This window comes from Lipotes vexillifer, unplaced genomic scaffold (assembly GCF_000442215.2).
Source record: "Lipotes vexillifer unplaced genomic scaffold, Lipotes_vexillifer_v1.1 scaffold304, whole genome shotgun sequence".
Taxonomy (NCBI): Eukaryota; Metazoa; Chordata; class Mammalia; order Artiodactyla; family Lipotidae; genus Lipotes; species Lipotes vexillifer.
The window spans coordinates 444,887-465,586 of NW_006788513.1; the positions used below are offsets into that span (position 1 = coordinate 444,887).

General features: G+C 42.9%; 1 protein-coding gene across 1 annotated transcript in view; it reads left to right on the top strand.

Moving 5' to 3' along the window:
- The window catches only part of CPNE4 (copine 4), a 422,791-nt gene that overhangs the window by 383,938 nt on the left and 18,153 nt on the right, over positions 1–20,700 (top strand). Inside the window, exons 9-10 of the mRNA XM_007461633.1 lie at positions 2,739–2,798; positions 15,197–15,330. Coding sequence (XP_007461695.1) covers positions 2,739–2,798; positions 15,197–15,330 — 194 coding nt within the window. The remainder of the gene's footprint in view (positions 1–2,738; positions 2,799–15,196; positions 15,331–20,700) is intronic.

Sequence of the window (20,700 nt, forward strand, 5' to 3'; positions counted from 1 at the left end):
CTTCCAGGGGTCTGAAGCTAGGGCTGTCTGGGAGGAAGGTTGTGTGGACAGAAGGAGAGAATGCCAAAGAGATATGATCTCTTTTAAACAAAAATCAGAAAGTCAAGGTATTAATGGACATACATTGTAAGCATGGATGGTCTTGGAGCTGTGGTAGGCCAATGCCACCATACCCTCTACAAGGACAGTCCTGCCCCCAAAGATAGGAGAGTCCTGGTCTGCCCAGGGCAGCACCAGAGGGAGGTCCCCAGAGGGTGTCACCAACATTTCTAAAGCACCTATTCTGTGCCTATCCCAGCATTCGGTGCTTTATATGTGACACCTCCGCCATGCCGAGAGGGTACCATGAAAATAAGACAGTGGGGGAAGATTAAAGGGCCTAAAAATTCCTCCCAGAGGGGCTCTAACTTCGCAGAAAATCCCATCTGGGAATAATTTTGCCACTGGTTGAGTACTTACTATGTGAAAATAACTATAATATGTTCTGTTTACTCTTATCACAACCCTGAGATTTCTACTTTCAAATGAGATTGTGTAACCAGTTTGTCACACACATGGTAAGTTTAAGAGCTGAGATTTTAGTCTCCATCTGTCTGACTCCGTGACATAAGACTTACATGCCATCCAGTTTCTTTCTATATATATCAGGTTCCTTCACTCAGAGCTGGCCTTTCCTGGCTGCCAGGAGCTGCAAGAACTCATCCTTACATAACAAGAGAGTAAAGGAAAAGACTGATGGGTCTGGCTTATGTCACATGCCCACCCCTTGAACCAATCACTGGAACTAGGAGATAATGCTTATGATTGGCCATCTAGGGTCACTGTTTGAATAATGGCTTTTTTTCTGTATTTTATGATGCTTTGACATCTTGGGGCCTTGCATACTGGGGAGGAACTGCCCCTCCTAGAGTTACCTAATTCCTAAAGGTAGCAATCAACTTGCCTGTGAGCCTGTCTTTGACATGCAGACCAATCCATCCAGAGCCTATACCCCCAGCCACCCCCTTTCCTGAACTCTCACACACCAAGACAATATTCCGCCTGCCCTGTATCACCCCAGAGCCAGGTTTCAGATAATTAGAGACCATCCCTATCACCCAGAACCTCGTAAGTTACTCAAACTATTGAATCCTAAACCTGCTTAACTTCTTACCTTGCTTCATGCATTCCTTCCCACAAAAACCATGATAAAGATTTTTGCCTGTGCTTTCCCCTCATTCCTCTTGCCTCCTGACTGACCCTAGTGCTTCCCTGTGTGGCCCCCTTGTGTGGCAGGACATTCCTCCTGTCCCTTGGGGAGCTGTGAGTAATAAACTCTTCTTTCAAAGGCAGTTGTCTCTGGTCATCTTACCTACCTGTACAGACCAAATCCTGGTACATTCAGAATAGACCTGTGACCATCCCTGTGCCCATAGCCTAAGGAGAAAAGAAGATCCAGATGAGCCAGTTCAACTATCCATCTCTGTAAGGTGATTGTGCACATATCTGTTTTGATCTAAGAGTTCGGCACTCAAAGGCCATGGTGATCGAACTCATTTTTTTGGTGTACAGACAGTAGTAGGGTATCCCAACTATCAGGCAAAGCATCGCCATAAGGAAGCCAGGAGCAGGCATTATTCAGGGAGCCCAGTAAATATCAGCCCTGAGACAAGTCTGCCAATAGATGTGTGCCACCTGGAGGTGGTGCCTGGAAACACTACCATGGGGTTTTATGGGTCAGTCTCTGAGAAGCTGCCCTGAGCGTCAGATGGAGTCTGAGAAGTGAGGGTCAAAAATCAGCTAGTAGTTGTCCTGGTAAAAGGATCCAGACTGTGAGCTCAGTGGCTGCAGGTACCATGCCTGTTTCTCACATCCCTGTATCCCTAGCATCCAGTGCATTGTGGGGGCTTAATAAATCCTTGTTAAATAAATAAGTAGATGAATGTCACCAAGACTCAAGCATCAGAATCATAATGAAGCAGAAATTAAGACTAGAAATCAGTAAAGTGTGTGAGAACACAGATGCCAGGGGTTGAGAAAAAAGCAGGGACCCTGCTGACTTCCAGCCTAGAGGTTGAAAGGATGAACTGTGCTGTCAAGACCGCCATCATTTGAGTTCCACCTCCATCATCTTAGCCTCAGTTTCCTCATCTATAAAATGGGCACAATAATAACAATAGCATCACCTCCACAGGCTTGTTCTAAGAATTAAATGAGGTAATGTATGTTAAGTGCTTGGCGTACAGTAAGTTCTCAATAAATGTTAATCCTTGTTGCTCATGGCATGGGAGGACTCTCACTAGCTGGCAGCTAGCAGTAAAGAACTTCTCAGGTAATTGTGATCTTGAAGTTGCCCATCTTGATTACTGTGGTGTTAGGAATGTTACCAGAACTGGGACTTAGACTCGGGCAGCCAGACTGAAGCCAAGTGTGAGACTTCATTCATTTCAAACCAGTGGTGACCCTTGAAAACACAGTATTAGTCTCACCCCAGAGGCAGAGGCTGATTAAAATCATGTGTAAACCAAAAGAGAGGGTAGCAGGGGATGGATGGCTGCAGTCCTCACAGGCCCATCTAAATTCAGCATTGCTTTCTTTCTCTCCTTTCATGGAACAAAATCAGCTGACCCATCTTTTTCCCACAGATCTTTCTCTGCTTTTTCCTCTATGTCAGCATAACCCCAAAGTGTAGGCCTTTAATCTATAGGTATACAGATCATACTGTTCCTAATACAGTTTCCTCTCTTCCTCCCGTGCAGATTCACAAGATGCATTCTTTCTTGGACTACATCATGGGTGGCTGCCAAATCCAGTTTACAGTGAGTTGTTTCCATATTTGTCCTTATTCAGGAGTAAGGTTGGGGATTGGTGCTGGGTGTGGGGCACGAGGAGACAAAAGTCTGTTAAGACTCTGGGTCAGCTTTGCTCATGTCTCACTGCTGAAATATCATACAGTAACATGTTTTTACAAGGAGGTCATACTTCTGTTTTCCTCAGTGAGTATGGTTTTCAGCGTCATGTCAGAAATTCCTGCCATTCAACCTCAAGTGGTTCGGGCAACCAGCCTAATGCTTTCCGTTCTTTCCATGACTACATGAGGCAGGAGGCAGTGGGTGGGTTGCCAGGTCCCATCACTGCGTGAAAAGGGTGGGAAGGAAGTGACCCATGCTTGCGCATCCCACTGGACAACTGCAGACGTCTTGGTTGTGTTTGTGTGGCCAGACCACGAGCAACCATGTCATGTCCAATGGTCAGTGCCAAGAGTAAGCCATCCAAATGGTTCATCAGTCAATGAGACAGAGAATTCCAAAAGATTGGGGAACCAGTCTTAAAAGGTTGAAAAATATAATGAGTGAATGGATTGAGGATCATCTCCTACATGGAATCTGTGAGCCCATGGGATCTGCACACTCCTAATACAGATTGGAGGGTCGGGGTGGACTGGGTCTTTTTTAAGTGCCTGGGTGGGCCAAGGTTGTGAGTCCATCTGCCCTGGAACAATTTGCTTTCAGTGGCTTCATATTCAAAATCCTATTAAGTTTAGGCAGACATGACCTGCAGAAAGAGAATACCCAGATGACAAGGAATAGATCTGCTAAAACCTATGGGAAATCAACGTGGATGTAAACAAAAGGAATCCAATTTGTGCAGCATTTGTTCCTCATCTTACAAAAGTGTACTTGTGAAACTCAGCCCTGTTTAGCTCTCTAAACAGGCTCAGTCATGTGAGGAAGGCAAGGAAATTGGTTTGAGCCCAAGAAAGTAGACACAGGAGCAATGTATTCCTGAGACTAGAGATAGTGGTGCCCAAAGGACTAGGAGGGGGTTCACCGAGGGGTTGAGATAAAGCATCTCCCTAGATAGAGGCTTGTCCTCTGCTATAACCTCAGAGGGGTCTACCTATGTCCTGCCTAAGCTCAGGTCATTGTTCATTTGCCCCTGAATATTTACAGGAGTTAATTATAGATTTTGGTCATTTCTTTGAAGTCTAAGTTTCTCTAAAGACACACCCACACAGCACCCACACCTTCCCCCCCACCCCGCCATATGCACACTGGCATGTTTAGAAGGTAGCAAACATGTGCATTGTGGGCACACACCCCTGCCTCCAGCTGTCTTGGGCAAATGGAGGTGGAGGAGTCAGCCGTGTCACAGAGGAGATAGTGTCCCATGATCTTAGACAAAGGAATGGTGCAGAAAACTATTTATAGATTCTTCAAGGGAAAGTTCTATCAATTTGGGTCTGTTTTAGATTCTATAGATCCCATGCTTTTGAACAACTCTTTATTCAACCTTCAGGGGCTTGCTTTGCCCTTGGAGTTGGGCTACAAAGAATTGGCCCCAGGGAAAACTGAAGTTTGACCCCAGAATGTTTCCAGCTCTACACCCTGACTCATGAAGGGGAGGGGAGGGGAGATCGTGTGACCCACCTGACAGGAGGATTGCTCTCCTGGCTTTGTTTTCCCCTCCTTCTCAGTTTTGCTGATGCTTCCAGCTGGAAGGGACCACCTCAGTGGTTCTCACTACCACCTTCCCAGCCCCGGCTTCTCAGCCATCCAGGGTTCACGGATCGAGCTGCGGGAGGACTGGAGTGAGTCTGGAGCAAGGCATGTGAACAGGGGGAGCATGTGCAGATAAATGCCAAGGAGACCAGACCATCAGCAGTGCCTGCAACAAAGCCCTTCCTCCTGGAGGGCTCCAGGCCGAGGACGCAGGAGAAGGTTGCTAGGTGTTCTATTTTGAGCTTTCTATTAAAGAAAACATAGCAGCCACCTCATTGTCATTTTCCTCTAAAATTAAGTCAGCTTTCCCATTATTAATTTCTTATTACTCAAGCAGTGCTATCTAATGTAAATGGTAAGCTGTAATACAAACTATTAATAACAATTAACATGTCTTAATAAATTTGGTATTTATTATATGCCCAATCATTTTATTGAGGCCATCTGGAAAAATGAAGGGAATGTGGCAGAGGGATGAGAAATGAGAAGAGGGCTTCCTGGTGTAGAGACAGGCAGAGCAGAGGGAGGGAGGAACTAGGTTCTGTTGCAGTCACCCCACCCCTGAGCTCTCCAGAGTTGAAATCTCCCACTGGCGCAGAGGATGGCCCGAGATTCCTAAGCAGGCCCCGGAGCTTCAGCCAGGATGAGCCTCCGTCTCCCTGGAGACAGACCTTCAGAAGCCAGCAGTGGAATACAGTTCTGCATGTTTCCTCCCCTCCTCACGCTTCTCGGCCCTGCCCCTGTGCCCAGGAGGCCTTCCTCTTCGGGTGCATCAGCCGGGCTCTCCTGCTCATGGATTTTGGTTGGATTTGACCAATGGTAGGCAGCAGCCAGAGGTCAAACAATAGGAGGAGAATGAAGTTGGGGCACTTCTTCCCCACTCTCTACCCACCAGGTTGCTGTTTGGCAGTGGCCACATTCCTCTACAGAAGGACACAGTTCCCTTCAGGTGTCCTGTCCTGCAAACACTACTCTTACTCGGTTCTACTAACTACCCTTCTTGACCCTTTCTACTCAGCCTCTCTTAACATTTTAGAATTGTCCTTTTATTAAATTCTTCTCAATCATCCCTTTTGAGTGGACCGTTTGCTTCCTGTCAAGACTCAGACCAATACACACTACAAACAGTGATGAGAAGAAAGCTTTTGCACCTTCCACTGATTCCTGGAGCTCCTGGTTCCACCTTAAGAATATCAAGAGAGCACCTTTCCCTTCAGGTAGTAGGCTGATATAAGTTGCTCAGAATACTTCTGTTGAATGGTGGTGGATCAAAGCCTAAATCTTCAAGAAGAGATAAGGTTTAGGGAAAAGAAGAAATTGGATAAATAAATGTGATACTATGTTTTTGCTTTGAAAAGCACCCCTGTGTACTTAAATATTTATGCATCCATATATTCTAATGATAAATACTGAAACTTTATTTGGGTTAATGTGAATATGCAGGATATATTTAGGGATTGTTGGGGAAATGGTTTAGATTGAAAATTTGAAGGGCCTTGAATTTTGAGGTAATTAGGTGGATGTGGGAATGTTCAGAAGACTCTTGGGCAGGACTCGGGAGCAATCAGGCACATGCTTTAGGGAAGTAAATCTGGGAGGTCTTCATGAAAGGGACTCTGAAAGAAGACATTAAAACCCACTGTAGCCGTCCTGGTGATGGGTAGTAAGAGGTAACTAGAGGGGCAGCAGTAGGAAGGGGCACTGTGGAAAGAGAGTCTACTAGCCTTGACTTATGATACAGGAGGAGACAGAAGGCACGGGAGAATGATGAGTCCAGGATGACTCAAATCTTTTGTACCTGAAGACAAAGCATGGCAGTCCCATTCACAGAAATATGGAAATCAAGAGGAGCTGCCAGACAACAAGATGAACTTCCTCCTGGATGTGGTGGAAGTATTTTCAGGTATCCCAGTGGAGATAACATTTATAAGTACGGACCTCAGTTTCAGGAGAGAGGTGGAAACTGCACATACATGTGTCTGGAGGAGATGGCTAAAGAGAAAAATACAGAAAGACAGGGGGCCTGGTGACAGAATATTGTGGAAGATCTGCATTTGTCAGCAGGGGAAAGAGGGGCAAACAGTAAAGAGATGCCAGAGGGGGAGGTCCCAGAGGAGGCAGTAACTCAGATGATCAGGAGGAAGTGTTACAGGATCGGGGCAATAATCTCATATGCTAAAGAGAAGATAGAAGGTGAAGAATGAAAAATGGTGACTGGGCCACGTGATGAGTAGGGACAAATCATCTTCAGAAGAGCAACTTCAGCAGAATGAGACAGGAGACCCAGGAGGTGGGGTGTAACATACGGTGAGGAGGTGAACACAGTGGGTGTAACTACTCGTTCAAGAAGGCTGACAGTGAAGGGAAGGCAAGAGGTGGAAAGGAGAGTGGCAACCTGAGGATGAGAAGAGGGGAGTTTTAGGCTATGAAATAAGCAGAGAAGGCCCCAGGGAGGGAAGGACATAAAGGATGCTAAAAAAAAGCCCCAGTCGATGATTCTTCCTCTTTTTTTGTCACATGGACCATTTGAAATCTGATACAAGATCTATATCCTCTCACTGGAAGGTGCACACACCCAAGTCTGCACACCATTTCAGGATGTCAAGGGCACCCCTGAGGACAACCTTTGTTCCTTGTGTGAATCTTTGAGTCGTAAGGACTCTGGAGCAACAGTCGTGTTGTGGTCTTGGAGGACCTGAGCAGAGGTGAAGCAGAGACTTGAGGAAGAGAGATTGTGTTCCATGTGTTTGGCACATGGCAAGCAGCTAAAAGGAAAACCAGATACCAGAATTTCATATACAAAATACACAACTACAGACAACATAGATGAGGCCGACTCCATAAGATATTTGAAGAGAAAATGATAGAAGAATTCAATGTTTCTTTTGAAAGTTATTGCCTTTCCAGATGCAAAAAAATGTTCATTGTTAAATGAATTTTCACAGAAACAGGTTGTAAGCAACACAAATGTCCAACAATAAGGTAATAGCTATATAAATTGCAGTTCCTCATTTAGGTGGACTATGATAAAGCCATTTTAAGTGGTAATTATAATGATTGGTAATAACATGAGAATATGTTTATGTCGTAGTGTTAAGTGAAGAAAAAAAGAACATAAAGCAAAGCTACCCTATGATTACAACTATGTTAAATGTTTATATATAATTATATTGTATGTTTTATATATAAATTTAAAAAATATTTTGGATATATATATATATTGTATATAACTAAAAAGAAAAAATATGACTTACCAGACTAGTAGAATCCTGAGTGGTCATTTTTTTTCTTATTATATTCAGATGGCCCTTTTTATTATTTGTAATTTTTTTTAAATTAAAGAGGGTATTGGTGGTGCAGTGGTTGGGAATCTGCCTGCCAATGCAGGAGACATGGGTTCGAGCCCTGGTCCGGGAAGATCCCACATGCCGTGGAGCAACTGGGCCCGTGCGCCACAACTACTGAGTCTACACTCTAGAGCCTGCAAGTCACAGCTGCTGAGCCTGGGTGCCACAACTGCTGAAGCCCGCGTGCCTGGAGCCCATGCTCTGCAGCAAGAGAGGCCACCGCAATGAGAAGCCCACGCACCGCAAGGAAGAGTAGCCCCTGCTCGCAGCAACTAGAGAAAGCCCACACGCAGCAACAAAGACCAAACACAGCCAAAAATAAATAAATAATTTTTAAAAAAAATTAAAGAGGGTATTGCTTTCCTTTATCTCTGATTTTATAGTCTACATTTTAATAATATAATATAATAAGCTGAATGTGGCTTCTCCCAGATTAACCTTGAAGCCTAAGAAAAGAGCACCTCTTAAAGGTCCTCTCATGTCATCTTTTCTGACCCTAACACACTTGAGACATCCTATGCCCAAGCTGTGTCTCAGTTTAAGTTTTAAATCCTGATTTTATATCCCGGACTAAACACTGACGGATTCTGGTGTAGAACCCTGAGAAATGAGGATGCGTCCTGGGATGAAGAGGAGAGTGCTTTGCACTTTCCAGGAAATGAACCCAGCGACCTCTGGGGTTTTTCCCATCTGGCCTACGTTCTTATTTCTTTGCCTGCTACAGGGTTTTGAGGAAACAGAAAAGCACAATAATTAAACCTATTATTTAAGAAATAGTCCAGACTAAAGAGTATCTCCACCTATAAGTCTTGTTTTATAGGTCCAAATTGTATACAAATCTACAAAACAAACAAACAAAAAAAGCTGCCGTATAGCAGGTGATATCACAAAGGTTGCAGAGAGATCCGGGCAGCTAACCAGAGATGGGTTCACAGCAGCTTTCCCCAGAAAACATCTGGGAGGTTCTCAAAGGGCGCATTTTTTCACCGGCAGGAAAGGGATATGAGGCCTGGGCTCGTTTCAGGTAAGAAGCTAAAAATGTCCAAGGAAGGATACTCATCTTTAGCGTCCAGCCTTTTCTGGAAGCAGTTCCCCACACTGGGGACTTGGCAGCATGGAGGAAGCAAGCATTTTGCTTTCTTACTTTACAAAGTTTTGCAAAACTGCTCATAGCTCTGCTTAATGAAGAGCGAGACCTCCTGGGCAGAAGGGGAAACAAAGGAGGCCTGTTCCTGGGCTGCCCGCTGGGAAGATGGGAGCGCACATCGGAACTGCAGGCTTTCCTGAATGCTTCATAGCAGAAGATGAAAACGGCAGCTCTGCAAGCCCGCCACATTAAGGAAGCCAGGAGCCGGGAGCCTCCTCCGCAAACTGGCATTTTTCGGTCATTTTCTTGCTTTTATTTCTCAACTTAATCCCATCTTTCACAGCCTCCCTGTTGCTTTTTAAAATAAACCTAACCTTTCTCTCTGTTCTCTTTGCACTCATGTTAACTTAAAGAGTGCAGAGAATTCTTGGTAGAAGGCCACCTCCTGAAGACAGAGATTTTATCTCTAGCCTCATCAAGGAGACCAGAAACCATCAGTTGCCAGGAAAGAAAAAAAATCTTTTAGCTGCCTTGCACCTGAGACTGTCCATTTACTGTCTAGTCAAATGATAAAATATTTTTATGAGCGGTGGGAATTACAGAAAGTAGTAAGTGATAAAGGTCATTGGTTTATTTCCTTTTTCATCATGTAATTTTTAAGTTCACACCCTTCCCCAAAGTTACATCAGAATCTTCTGAGCTGGAATAGCCTCTGGGGTTGTCACAAACATGGGGGCCATCCCCATGGGAAGAGTGGAAACCCTAGAGGCCTGCCTGCAGAAAAAAAGCAGTTTCCATTGGGCATGTTTGTATGTCCCTGCAGGACCACCAGGAACAGGCAGCACAATACCGCCTTCTAACCTTGAACTTCAGGTTGTCCCACTACATAATCTCCTCCATCCCCAAGGAGATCTGGCCGCTCCCTTCCCCTAACTGGCATCCAACTTCACAATCAGTCACCGAATCCTATTTGTTTTCTATGCTTAATATCTTCAATCAAAATCCTCTTCTCACCACCATCTCTGCCCCACCCTAGTTTGTTAAGCGTAGGGGAATTATTCCAAGCCTGAGGATGAAGAGTTGATAGAAATGAAAAGATATACCAGCACTGGGACCAGAGTGAAGAAAGAGAGGCACCTAGGATGCAAAATTTGAGGAGGCATCACTCTCAGATCAGGCAAGTGTAGGGTCAGCTCAGATGAGTGCCTTCCTGAGCTTATGCCCTAGTCACCTCTTATTTTACCCTAATCCCAGCCCTATGATTTTTTTAAAATTTTAGTATAGATTGTTGCCAAAATCTGTTAAGTTCATTCAGATGTTACATCCACTTCTCCCCATACCACAGGTACTCATCCAGGTGATACACCTGGGCTCAGATGCTGCCACTTGGTGCCTGCATGCTTGGAGGATCTTGCCTATGCCTGGGAAGATAAGATGTTCAATTATGTTGCTTGAGTTGCCATTTTTCTTTATGGAGGTTTTTCCCTCTGTTCTTTATATTATCTGATTTCATTCTCTGGTTTTACATCAAGACACCAGCGTATTTTTTGTCATCACAGGATACCCTTGACAATCAGGTAATCAACACATGGTACAGGTTGTCAGTTGAAGTGTTAAGAAACACAGGTAGATTGGGATGTTCCATGAAGAGGGGAATCATAAACACAAGTGAGGGGAGCCACAGGTACTCATTATTAATAATAAAATATCAAACCTGCCAGTGATTTGCAATACTTGCAATGATATTAATAAATCAGAGCAGAATCAAGGTTGTCTCCATAATAACATCTTTGCATCCTCTAGAGTTTTCTACAGCTCTAAAGTGCTTTCCTCAGTAGAAGAGAAAGAGGTGGCTTTACTTCTAGCCTTCCCAGCACTATTTTTACCTTCTAAACACTATGTACACATGTGAAGTGCTACGATCTCTTAAGTGTGTCTCATCAGGACAAAAAGGCAGAGAATGGTGGTTGTGTGTTGGAGCTTAGTACATCCAAGAGTCCCTGAGATGTTTGATTTCTCCAAATACTGTCTCTCAGGTACCTCTTGAGTGTCCTCCTTGGAGAAGTTTTCCAGGGATTGTCTGCATGTATCTGGACCTCTGTCTGGTTGGGGCCCCATGGGTGAGACCTGGAATGCTTTACACCTCCTTCTCGTTCACAAAATGCATGCAGGCTCCCCAACACCACTCCTGCCACCTCAACTAGCTTTTCACCCCAGTTCATGTTGTCTTCCTCTCTTTTCTTCAGTGGCTTGGCTTTCACCTTCAGGATGAAATCTATCTCAGAAGATACTGGATTTCACTGGTCCTTTTTTTTTTTTTTTTTTTTTTTTTTTTTTTTTTTCCCTTGCGTTATGCGGGCCTTTCACTGTTGTGGCCTCTCCCATTTGCGGAGCACAGGCTCCGGACGCGCAGGCTCAGTGGCCATGGCTCACGGGCCCCGCCGCGCAGACTAGCGGCCATGGCTCACGGGCCCAGCCGCTCTGTGGCATGTGGGATCCTCCCGGACCGGGGCACGAACCCGGGTCCCCTGCATTGGTAGGCGGACTCTCAACCACTGCGCCACCAGGGAAACCCTTCACTGGTCCTTTTAGGTCAACCCCAGTCGTCCTCAGTAACCCATTCTCCCACTGTTTCAGTTTCTTTTTTCTTTTTAAATGTTTTTTTTTTATTTTAATGTTTTTAGTGAAGTGTAGTTGATTTGCAATGTTGTATTAACTTTTGCTGTATAGCAAAGTGATTCAGTTATACATATACATACTTTCTTTTTCGTATTTTTTTCCATTATGGTTTATCATAGGATACTGAATATAGTTCCCTGTGCTCTACAGTAGGACTTTGTTGTTTATCCATTGTTTTTTATTTTATTGAAGTATACTTGATTATACTGTATGATATCACTTATATGTGGAATCTAAAATATGATACAAATCAACATATCTGAAAAACAAAAACACTCACAGACATAGGTCAGGGGGGTAAGGGAGGGGAGGAATGGGAATCTGGGATTACCAGAGGCAAACTATTATTATATATAGAATGGATAAATAACAAGGTCCTACTGTATAGCACAGAGAACTATATTTTCAATATCCTGTGACACACCTTAATGGAAAATATATGAAAAAATATATATATGTATAACTGAGTCACTTTGCTGTACAGAAGAAATTAACTCCCACTGTTCTTCATACACACACACGTGCACACACACACATATACACACACTTTAGTTGCTGTTTTCCTACCTTTTACAGTTGCTTTGGTCATAAAGTGCTGTTCATTCAAGGTATTTCTTCTCTCCTAAATTACTGTAGTTGCCTCCTGGTTAATATCCCTATCTCCAGGCCAAATCTCCTCATCCTTCATAAGAATAAAACATGCCCACGAGATGTCTGGACATCCCAGCCACAGACTTACTCATTCTCTTGGGTATATAATGATATGATGAAGGAGCAGAATCTTTGGAACCATATAGACTTGGGTTTAAACCCAGCTCCATCCCCTATGACTTTGTGACCTTCATCATCTTTGAGCGTCAGATTCATCAATAAAAAGGAATAATAATTTCTACCTCCCAGAGTTTTTACGAGAATGAAATAACACAATGCCTGTAAAGCTGCCAGTGCAGGTGTCTGACACATAGTAGGGTTTCAACAGAGGTTACCCCTCCCTTCTTCCCTTTTTTGTCCAAAGTAAGGGCTTCTAAGCGTTGGGGGAATACTCATATGACCTTTTCTTTTGAAACACTTAGTATTATATTAGCGTTTTATCAGTTTGTACTCCGTTATTGAAAACATCTGGGGGTTCTGAAAATAAAATTTGAATCCTGCTTAAATTTATTTTCAACATAGTCCTGTGGAGGGGTGAGGAAGAAAAGGGGAAAATTCAGTGATGAAAGAATAACTTTACAAAGGAACAAAAGAGAGGTTGTTAGTGAATTACTGTTAGTCAATGCTTTTTCCCTTCCAGTTACTTTGATTTGATTGCAGACTTACAATATAAGATGAGGTGACATTTTTCTCCACCAGTGTTACTGAGTCTGGTCTTTCAGAAGCAGACACAGAGCACATAGCCCCTTTCCTCTGTCCTTCCAGAACTAGCATCCCACCTTAAATCCAATGAGATATTCCAGTGGTTTGTTATAATGGAATTTTGTCAAATGTTATGCAAATAGCACTTGTCATTCACAAGATCATAAGAGAAAATAGAGCCTTTCTATCATCAGTCAGCCAGTGAATGGATTCTGTTGAGCTGGATGCACCATGAACATTCCTTTCTTTCCCCATTCAAAAGATCTTAAGAGAAAATAGAGCTCTTCTGTCATCAGTCAGCCAGTGAATGGATTCTGCTGGGCTGGATGCACCATGAACACTCCTTTCTTTCTCTACAACTCCTTTCATTTTAATCCCTCTCTCCCCACTCTGTACCTCCAAGATTAAGCATTTCTTTGGAGAGGTGTTTTCTGGGTTAAGTTTCATTGAATTGGTGATGATATTAGAAATCAGAAGAAATACACCTTCCCGTTTTAGCACCACCCCCAGGTTAAAGAATTTTGTTGTTGTTGTTGTTGTTAAGAAGTGTCCTGTGTGGGACTTCCCTGGTTGTCCAGTGGTTAAGAATCCACCTTCCAATGCAGGAGATACAGGTTCCATCCCTGATGGGGAACTAAGATCCCACATGCCTCGGGGCAACCAAGCCTGCGCACCACAACTACTAGCTCACATGCTCTGGAGCCCACACGCCACAACTAGAGAGAAGCCCGCACACTGCAACAAAGACCCAACACAGCCAAAATTAAAAAAATAAAATTGTCCTGTGAGTCAACTTTTATTTAGATGATGATGATGTAGGGGGTCAGCAAAAACTTAAGTTCAAAAATAATGCCCACTAGGTGGCCAGACAGAGGTTTCTCATCTCCACTTGCCACTGACAATGCTGTAGACTACAGGCGTCTTCTCTGTTGTGGGTGGGTTTTTACGTGAATGAGCCTTACACAGAGCTGCTTCTGGCAGAAATTTTATTATAAGCACTTCAGCATCTCTCTCTGCAACTGGTCACTCATGAAAATAGCAGTGGCTTTGTTATACAGACCACGTCTTTAACACAGTATTTAGTTTTGAGGGAGTTTAGCTAGGCCTCAGAGATGGAATCATCCTTCCCGGAGAGCACTAAGGACTCTTACAATATTCCACCCTTACCCTTGCTGCCTGGTGACGTCGTGGATCAGATGCTGGGTTTTCTAACCTGGACGTCAATCTCAAGTTCTGTTTTGGACAAGGAGAAGAGAGGGCATAGGGGAGAGGGAGGTTGAAGACTATAGAAATGGCCTCAACCAAATTAATAACTAGTTTTTTTTACTGAAGTATAGTTGATTCACAATGTTGTGTTAATTTCTGCTGTACAGCAAAGTGACTCAGTTATACATATATATACATTATTTTTATATATTCTTTTCCATTATGATTTATCACAAGATATTGAATATAGTTCCCTGTGCTATACAGTAGGACCTTGTTGTTGATCCATCCTATATATAATAGCTTACATCTGCTAATCCCAAACTCCCACTCCAACCCTCCCTGACACCCCTTCACCCTTGGCAACCACATGTCTGTTCTCTATGTCTGTGAGTCTGTTTCATAGATAAGTTCATTTGTGTCATATTTTAGATTCCACATGTAAGTGATATCCTATGGTATTTGTCTTTCTCTTTCTGACTTACTTCACTTAGTATGATCATCTCTAGTTGCATCCATGTTGCTGCAAATGGCATTATTTCATTCGTTTTTATGGCTGGATAGTATTCCATTGTATATATGTACCACATCTTCTTTATCCATTCATCTGCGGATGGACATTTAGGTTGTTTCCACGTCTTGGCTATGGTGAATAGTGCTGCTATGAACATAGGGGTGCATGTATCTTTTTAGAATAGAGTTTGTCTGGATATATGTCCAGGAGTGGGACTGCTAGGTCATATGGTAATTCAATTTTGAGTTTTTTGAGGAACCTCCATACTGTTTTCCATACTGGCTGCACCAATTTACATTCCCACCAACAGTGCAGGAGGGTTCCCTTTTCTCCACATCCTCTCCATTATTTGAATAACTAGTTTTTAAAGCTGATGAATTTCTTCTCTAACTCTGCTTATTGGCAGGTGTGTAACATACTGCTTCCCCCACACACACACCAGCTGTGTCTCTCTCAGGGCTAATCACAATTCCTATGAAATGTGTTCATTTTAAATCAAATCCACCCATTTGCCTATCTTCTCTTCCAGGTAGCTATAGATTTCACGGCTTCGAATGGGGACCCCAGGAACAGCTGTTCCCTGCACTACATCCACCCCTACCAGCCCAATGAGTACCTGAAGGCCTTGGTGGCTGTGGGGGAGATTTGCCAAGACTATGACAGGTATGAGACTCCCCATCTCTGTGGGTTCCTGTGGCCCTTGCCTGACCCTGGGCCAAAGAATGGAAATGAAGTTATGCTGAGGCTCATGAAAGGACAGAATAAAGCTTTGTCCCAAATGTGTTATCCTCTCCACACCTAGAGAAACTGAGTTCATGCCAAGCTCACACTGACCACCAAAACAATCCTTTCTTAGCTTTCTTCTCTTACTTGTCTGGCAGGACCACTGGATAGCGATTTTGGTTTCCCTTTTATAGTTTCAGTATGTGCCTTGCTACTCAAAGTTTGGTGCATGGACCAGCAGCATAACGTCACCTAGGAACTTCATCAAGTCCCACTTGAGAATTTGAATCAGCATCTGCATTGTGACAAGATTCCCAGATGATTTGCATGCACTTTGGAGTTTGAGAAGCACTGGTTTATTGGGCACTATTCTATCTGATCCTCACATTAAACATTCTGTCATGGGTGTTGTTTAACAGAAGAGGAAAACTGTGCAGGGAGGTGAAGTGGTCTGTGCTCTGCTCCACACCCAAGGGCAGGATTTAAACCCAGATCCAGCTCATTCCACAGCATAAGCTCCTAATAGTGGGGTTTCATGGACCTCAATAGCTGTTGGTAACTTTAACAGAAGGTGTGTGTGTGTGCCCACGACAGTGTGTGTATGTGTTTGTAAGTCTGTACAGAAAACACGATTTTGAGATCAGATCAGTATTACATTTATTTTTACTTGATAATGAATATTGACCTTGCCCACCAAGAGAATTCCCTGTAAGAAGTGATTTACATAAATTACATTGAACTGAATTTATTCTGCCTTTCCAGTATTTCCAGATTGAGGTGAAGCTGTTCACATGTTTGATCAAGAAGGCTCTTTGAAGTAGAACCAGTGTAAATATAAATATGGGCAAATCTCAGTTGACAGCCTGGTATGATTGTAATATAGGGCTAGTTAGTAATGAGCAGCAAGTAATTGACCTATTAAACCAGAAAAATATTTATTTTTCTATTAAACCAGAAAAATAAAGAAAGTGACTCTGTCCTCCAGTTTCAGGGAGATTTCTGTTCTTTCTAGTCTCATAATTGGTTATAAACCATGATAACCTGATACCCAGGCACCACAGGGAGTGACACAACCTAGTGACCAGAAAGTGCAGAGAAACCAAAAGGACAGGTAATAGGAAAGCTTCCAGCAGTGGACTTCCCACTGGCGAGTCTCTGGATTCACACTGTTCATCACCAATAACTCAGATGGGTGTGAGGTCAGTTGGGGATGAATGAACAGGTACAGTCAAATCAGACAGCTCTAAACACAAGGCCCCTGCTAACACTTCCTCTTTTCCACATTTGGAACAGAGGGCAATAATAACATTTTTAATTACCTTGTTGAAATGATACTTGTACTTAACCTTGAAATATTGTCTGTGAAGACAACTTGAATCTCAGCTCTGATTTCTTTAGGCCCCAATTTGGGGAGGTTCTTAGAGAGGCTCATGTCATATGGAGACTTCTACCAAGGAGGGAAAAGATGGACATATTGCATCCTCACTGTCAGAAACTTCTCCAAACATCCCCAAAACAACAACACAGTAATTCTCTCCTTTCTCTCTCTCTCATTCTCACATACACTCACACACACACACAAGTGTGTCCATATGAGAGAAGAAGGAAGAGAGGGAACATATTCTGGATTCTTAATAACTTTTAAATGTTGAAATTCTCATAAAAGAGATAAAGTAGGTAAAAGCACTTAATACAACACAATAGCTGCTTAGTAATAAAGTTGACTCTGACTGACTCTGCAAGGCACAAGGCAGTGTAATAATGAATTCCCAAGAGGAGATTTGGTGAGCTGGCCAGAAATTAAGATGCTGACACCCAGAGCCCTTGCTGCAGTTCTGCAGCAGATTTACTGGACAAGCTGCAGAACTTCTGTTTCCTGATTACCTTGCATGAAAGATGCAGGTACAACAGTCAGAGGGACCTGCACATCTTTTAGAGCTGTTATCCCTTTATAACATGAGCCAGACAAAGCCTGGGGAGGATTTTGTATTCCCTCAAAAGTACAGATTCATTCTAAAAATAAGAGATGACACTTTTGGGGTTACGTGAAGAATCATCGCAAATGATTCTTTTAAAAATTTAAAAATAAAATACCAAAGTTGTCAGCCCCAACTGGCCAAGAAAATCAGGTTTCTTCAGCTCAGTGGAGCTTTTTTATTTTTCATATAAAGAAGGCACCTCATCATTGAAATGGGCACACTAATGGCTTCTTGAAAACTGACAAGGTTCCACCGCTTCTCCTCTGTGTGGGTGGAAAGACAATAGACAGGAAGTCAGGACGTTTCAAGTTGGGGTTTTGGAATTAATTTATTCTTGCATCAAAGTCAGTGAGGTTGTTGCTCAAAAAGAAACACTTCAATAAAAACTGACAGAAGGCGCCTTTCCTCCTCCTGCAGCAACACAGACGTTTTTAATCCCCAGGAGGCTTGGAAATTCCTCCCAGCCTTTGACAGCCAAGGGTTTTCTTCCTGCCTTGTACAGTCACTGTTCACGGGTCATGATGAGCTGATCCGTGAAGCTGAACAGCTTGAGAGATGCGTGAAGCTCGGAGTTCTCAGGGTGGCCTTGAGGGGAGACCAGACTCAGGTCCTGAGCCCAGAAGGCAGCCCTGCCAGCCCATTTTCTATGCACCTCTGAGAGAGAGACCCCTGCCCTCTCTCCCCTCCAGCTCCCCAAGAATGTGCGCTCACAAACGAACTCATCTGTTCCCGGTTGGTTGTAGCCCTTCCCCAGCTCCTACGAACAACCTGATCTCTTTAGGCTGCTCAAGTCCAAGATGGTATCCATTCCTTGGGCTCAGCAGAAATGTGAGTCTCTGACCACCTGCCATGTCCCTCATTGAAAGGCTGGTCTAGCTGCTACCAAGAGAATATAAATACGGTACATTGCTCGCAAATACAGACTGACGTTTAATGGGCTTGGCCACCCCAGAATAAGGCAGGGGTACTGGAAACCACTGAGGCAGGCGTCTCCTCTGAGATGTGCTCAGAGCAGTGCAGAGGCAAGGTTAGAACTGACACAGGCATGTTTGAGTACAGAAGGTTGGGTTAGAAGTTGGAAGGCAGGGTCACATCACAGCGCTACCTTTTCCACTGTGCCAACACCAATCCATTGTTCTCAACCTTGGCTCCACATTGGAACCACTCAGGAAGCCTTAAAACAAGCTGGTACCTGGGCCCTACCCCCAGACACCCTGATTTAATTAGTCTGGTGCACATCCTGAGGATCAGGATTTTTAATTCCAATGGGCATCCAGGGTTGAGACCCAGAGTTAAATTGGGAGAGATAGGTGAGATGGAGCAGCTGAGGACCTACTGGGTGCCAGGCCCCTCATGCAGTGCTGTAAAGGCACAGAGAGATTAATAAGCATGGTTTTCCCTCAAGTCAGTCACAGTCTTATGGGAGAGAAAGGCACATAAATGAATCACAGTCCTACATGGCCTATGTAAGGATGGGGACGCATGAGGAAGGAAGGATTAACTCTATCCTTTGTGAGAAGAGAGATTGACAGTTGAGGAGGGCCTCCTGGGGGTGGTGAGTTCTGCTAATTCTGTTATTTGTTGTTATTAGCACATTATTCTGAATCATTAGACCAGACCAACCTCCTATGAAGGGCAGAGTCAACAGGGTCCTGGTGACAGGGGGGCCTGGGTTCAGATCCCAGCTCGGCTCCCTTTATTCTCCTGATGTTATACTGGGTCTTGGTTTCCTTGACTGCAAATGAAAGATTTATCTAACTTCCCCTGCAGAGTGGTTGTAAGGATTAGATACAAAAGTTTTGCCTTTTGTACATACTTGATAAGTGATAGAGGCTATTTTCTTTAATACTCTTACACAAAAGGGAAAAGGATTATAGTGTCAGACTTAAAAGTAATTTTGGACTAATGACCTTTAAAATTTTTTGTCTCACATACTCGTAAAAAGAGTGTTAAAACATATAGCCCTCACTTTGCATTGAAATCTAACATTTTCCATCAAGAGTTTAAATAGTGACAAAGAATGAAAATTCTAGTGTAATGTAAATATGGACATTTAAAAATAAAACTCTTACCTAACTCTTGCAAATGCATCCAGCAGAATCTAAATGCCATAGCTATTTGATACCTACCATCGTCCATTTAAAAAATGCACGAACAATTTCATCAATTTGAGCTGAGAATTTTGTTTCTTCTTTTTCATGAGCTCATATTTACATTCCCTTCCCCCATAGAACTTCATTCCAAAGTATCTTTAAAAATTTGGTTTGAAATTCCTTTATTGATCACTGTATCACACATGTCTTTAACTAAAATATGAATATAAAATTTTAAGTTTCCAATCTCTAAAATTTACTGTAATGAAAAGATTCAAAGTATTTAAAAATATCTTCTGGTTTAGTTTTTATTATAATCCTTATTAGTGTGTAATTGATCATAAATATTTGTGAAATTTCAACACCTCATTATTGCCAATAAAAAATAGAAATGAAAAATTCCTAATGAAACAGATAGTAGGTTATTTTCCCAATTAGCTTACATATCTGTGGATGACTGCTACCTATGACCAGAATGGGAAAATCTAGCATCAATTCTAATCCAATTTTTTGTTTTTATCAATGTAAATACTAAGAAAGCTTGTTTTTATAAGTCCATGGTAATGGAAAGAGTTTGCCTACGAGTATTATGTAATTCTTTCAATTCTAAGTTTTATATAAAAAAATTACATATCTATCATCAAAAGGTATTTTTAATGATCTACCACCTGACATCAGCACTTCCTACAATTTTTTTAAAGCAAAAATGAGCAACTATCTGACTTACAAAAGGATTTGTTTGGTAGTGAGTCATTCACATCAGGAAGTATCTCTTTATTTTCTGCTGTGGAGCTTTTACACTCGGGAGCAACTCACCATGGTGGCTGACATTCCTAGTGGGTGAGTGGAGGTTAATTGGGAGAGGGGAGGTGTGAATGAGGAGCAGGTATTTCCATCAGAGATGTTCCCAGAAGATGAATTTCAGTAAAGAATACGTGGGGAGGTAGAGAAACTGAATATTGATTTCCCTTAAAAACAAAGAAGCCATGCTCTCATATCCCTCGAAGGGCTTTGCATTTCCATGTACACTAGCTTTAAGGTCACTGCTTTAGAGAACGGCCTTCATTAAATGTCTAGCTGTTCTGAAATTCTATTTTGCTCTGAGTTCATCTCCATTTCCTTATGGATGCACTCATTTGTCTTTTCTTTTATTAATCTCTTGCTTTAGCCCACTTTTCCTTACCAGGGCGGGTAAACATGCATCTTCCATCTGCAGATCATCTGATCAAGGTCTTTCC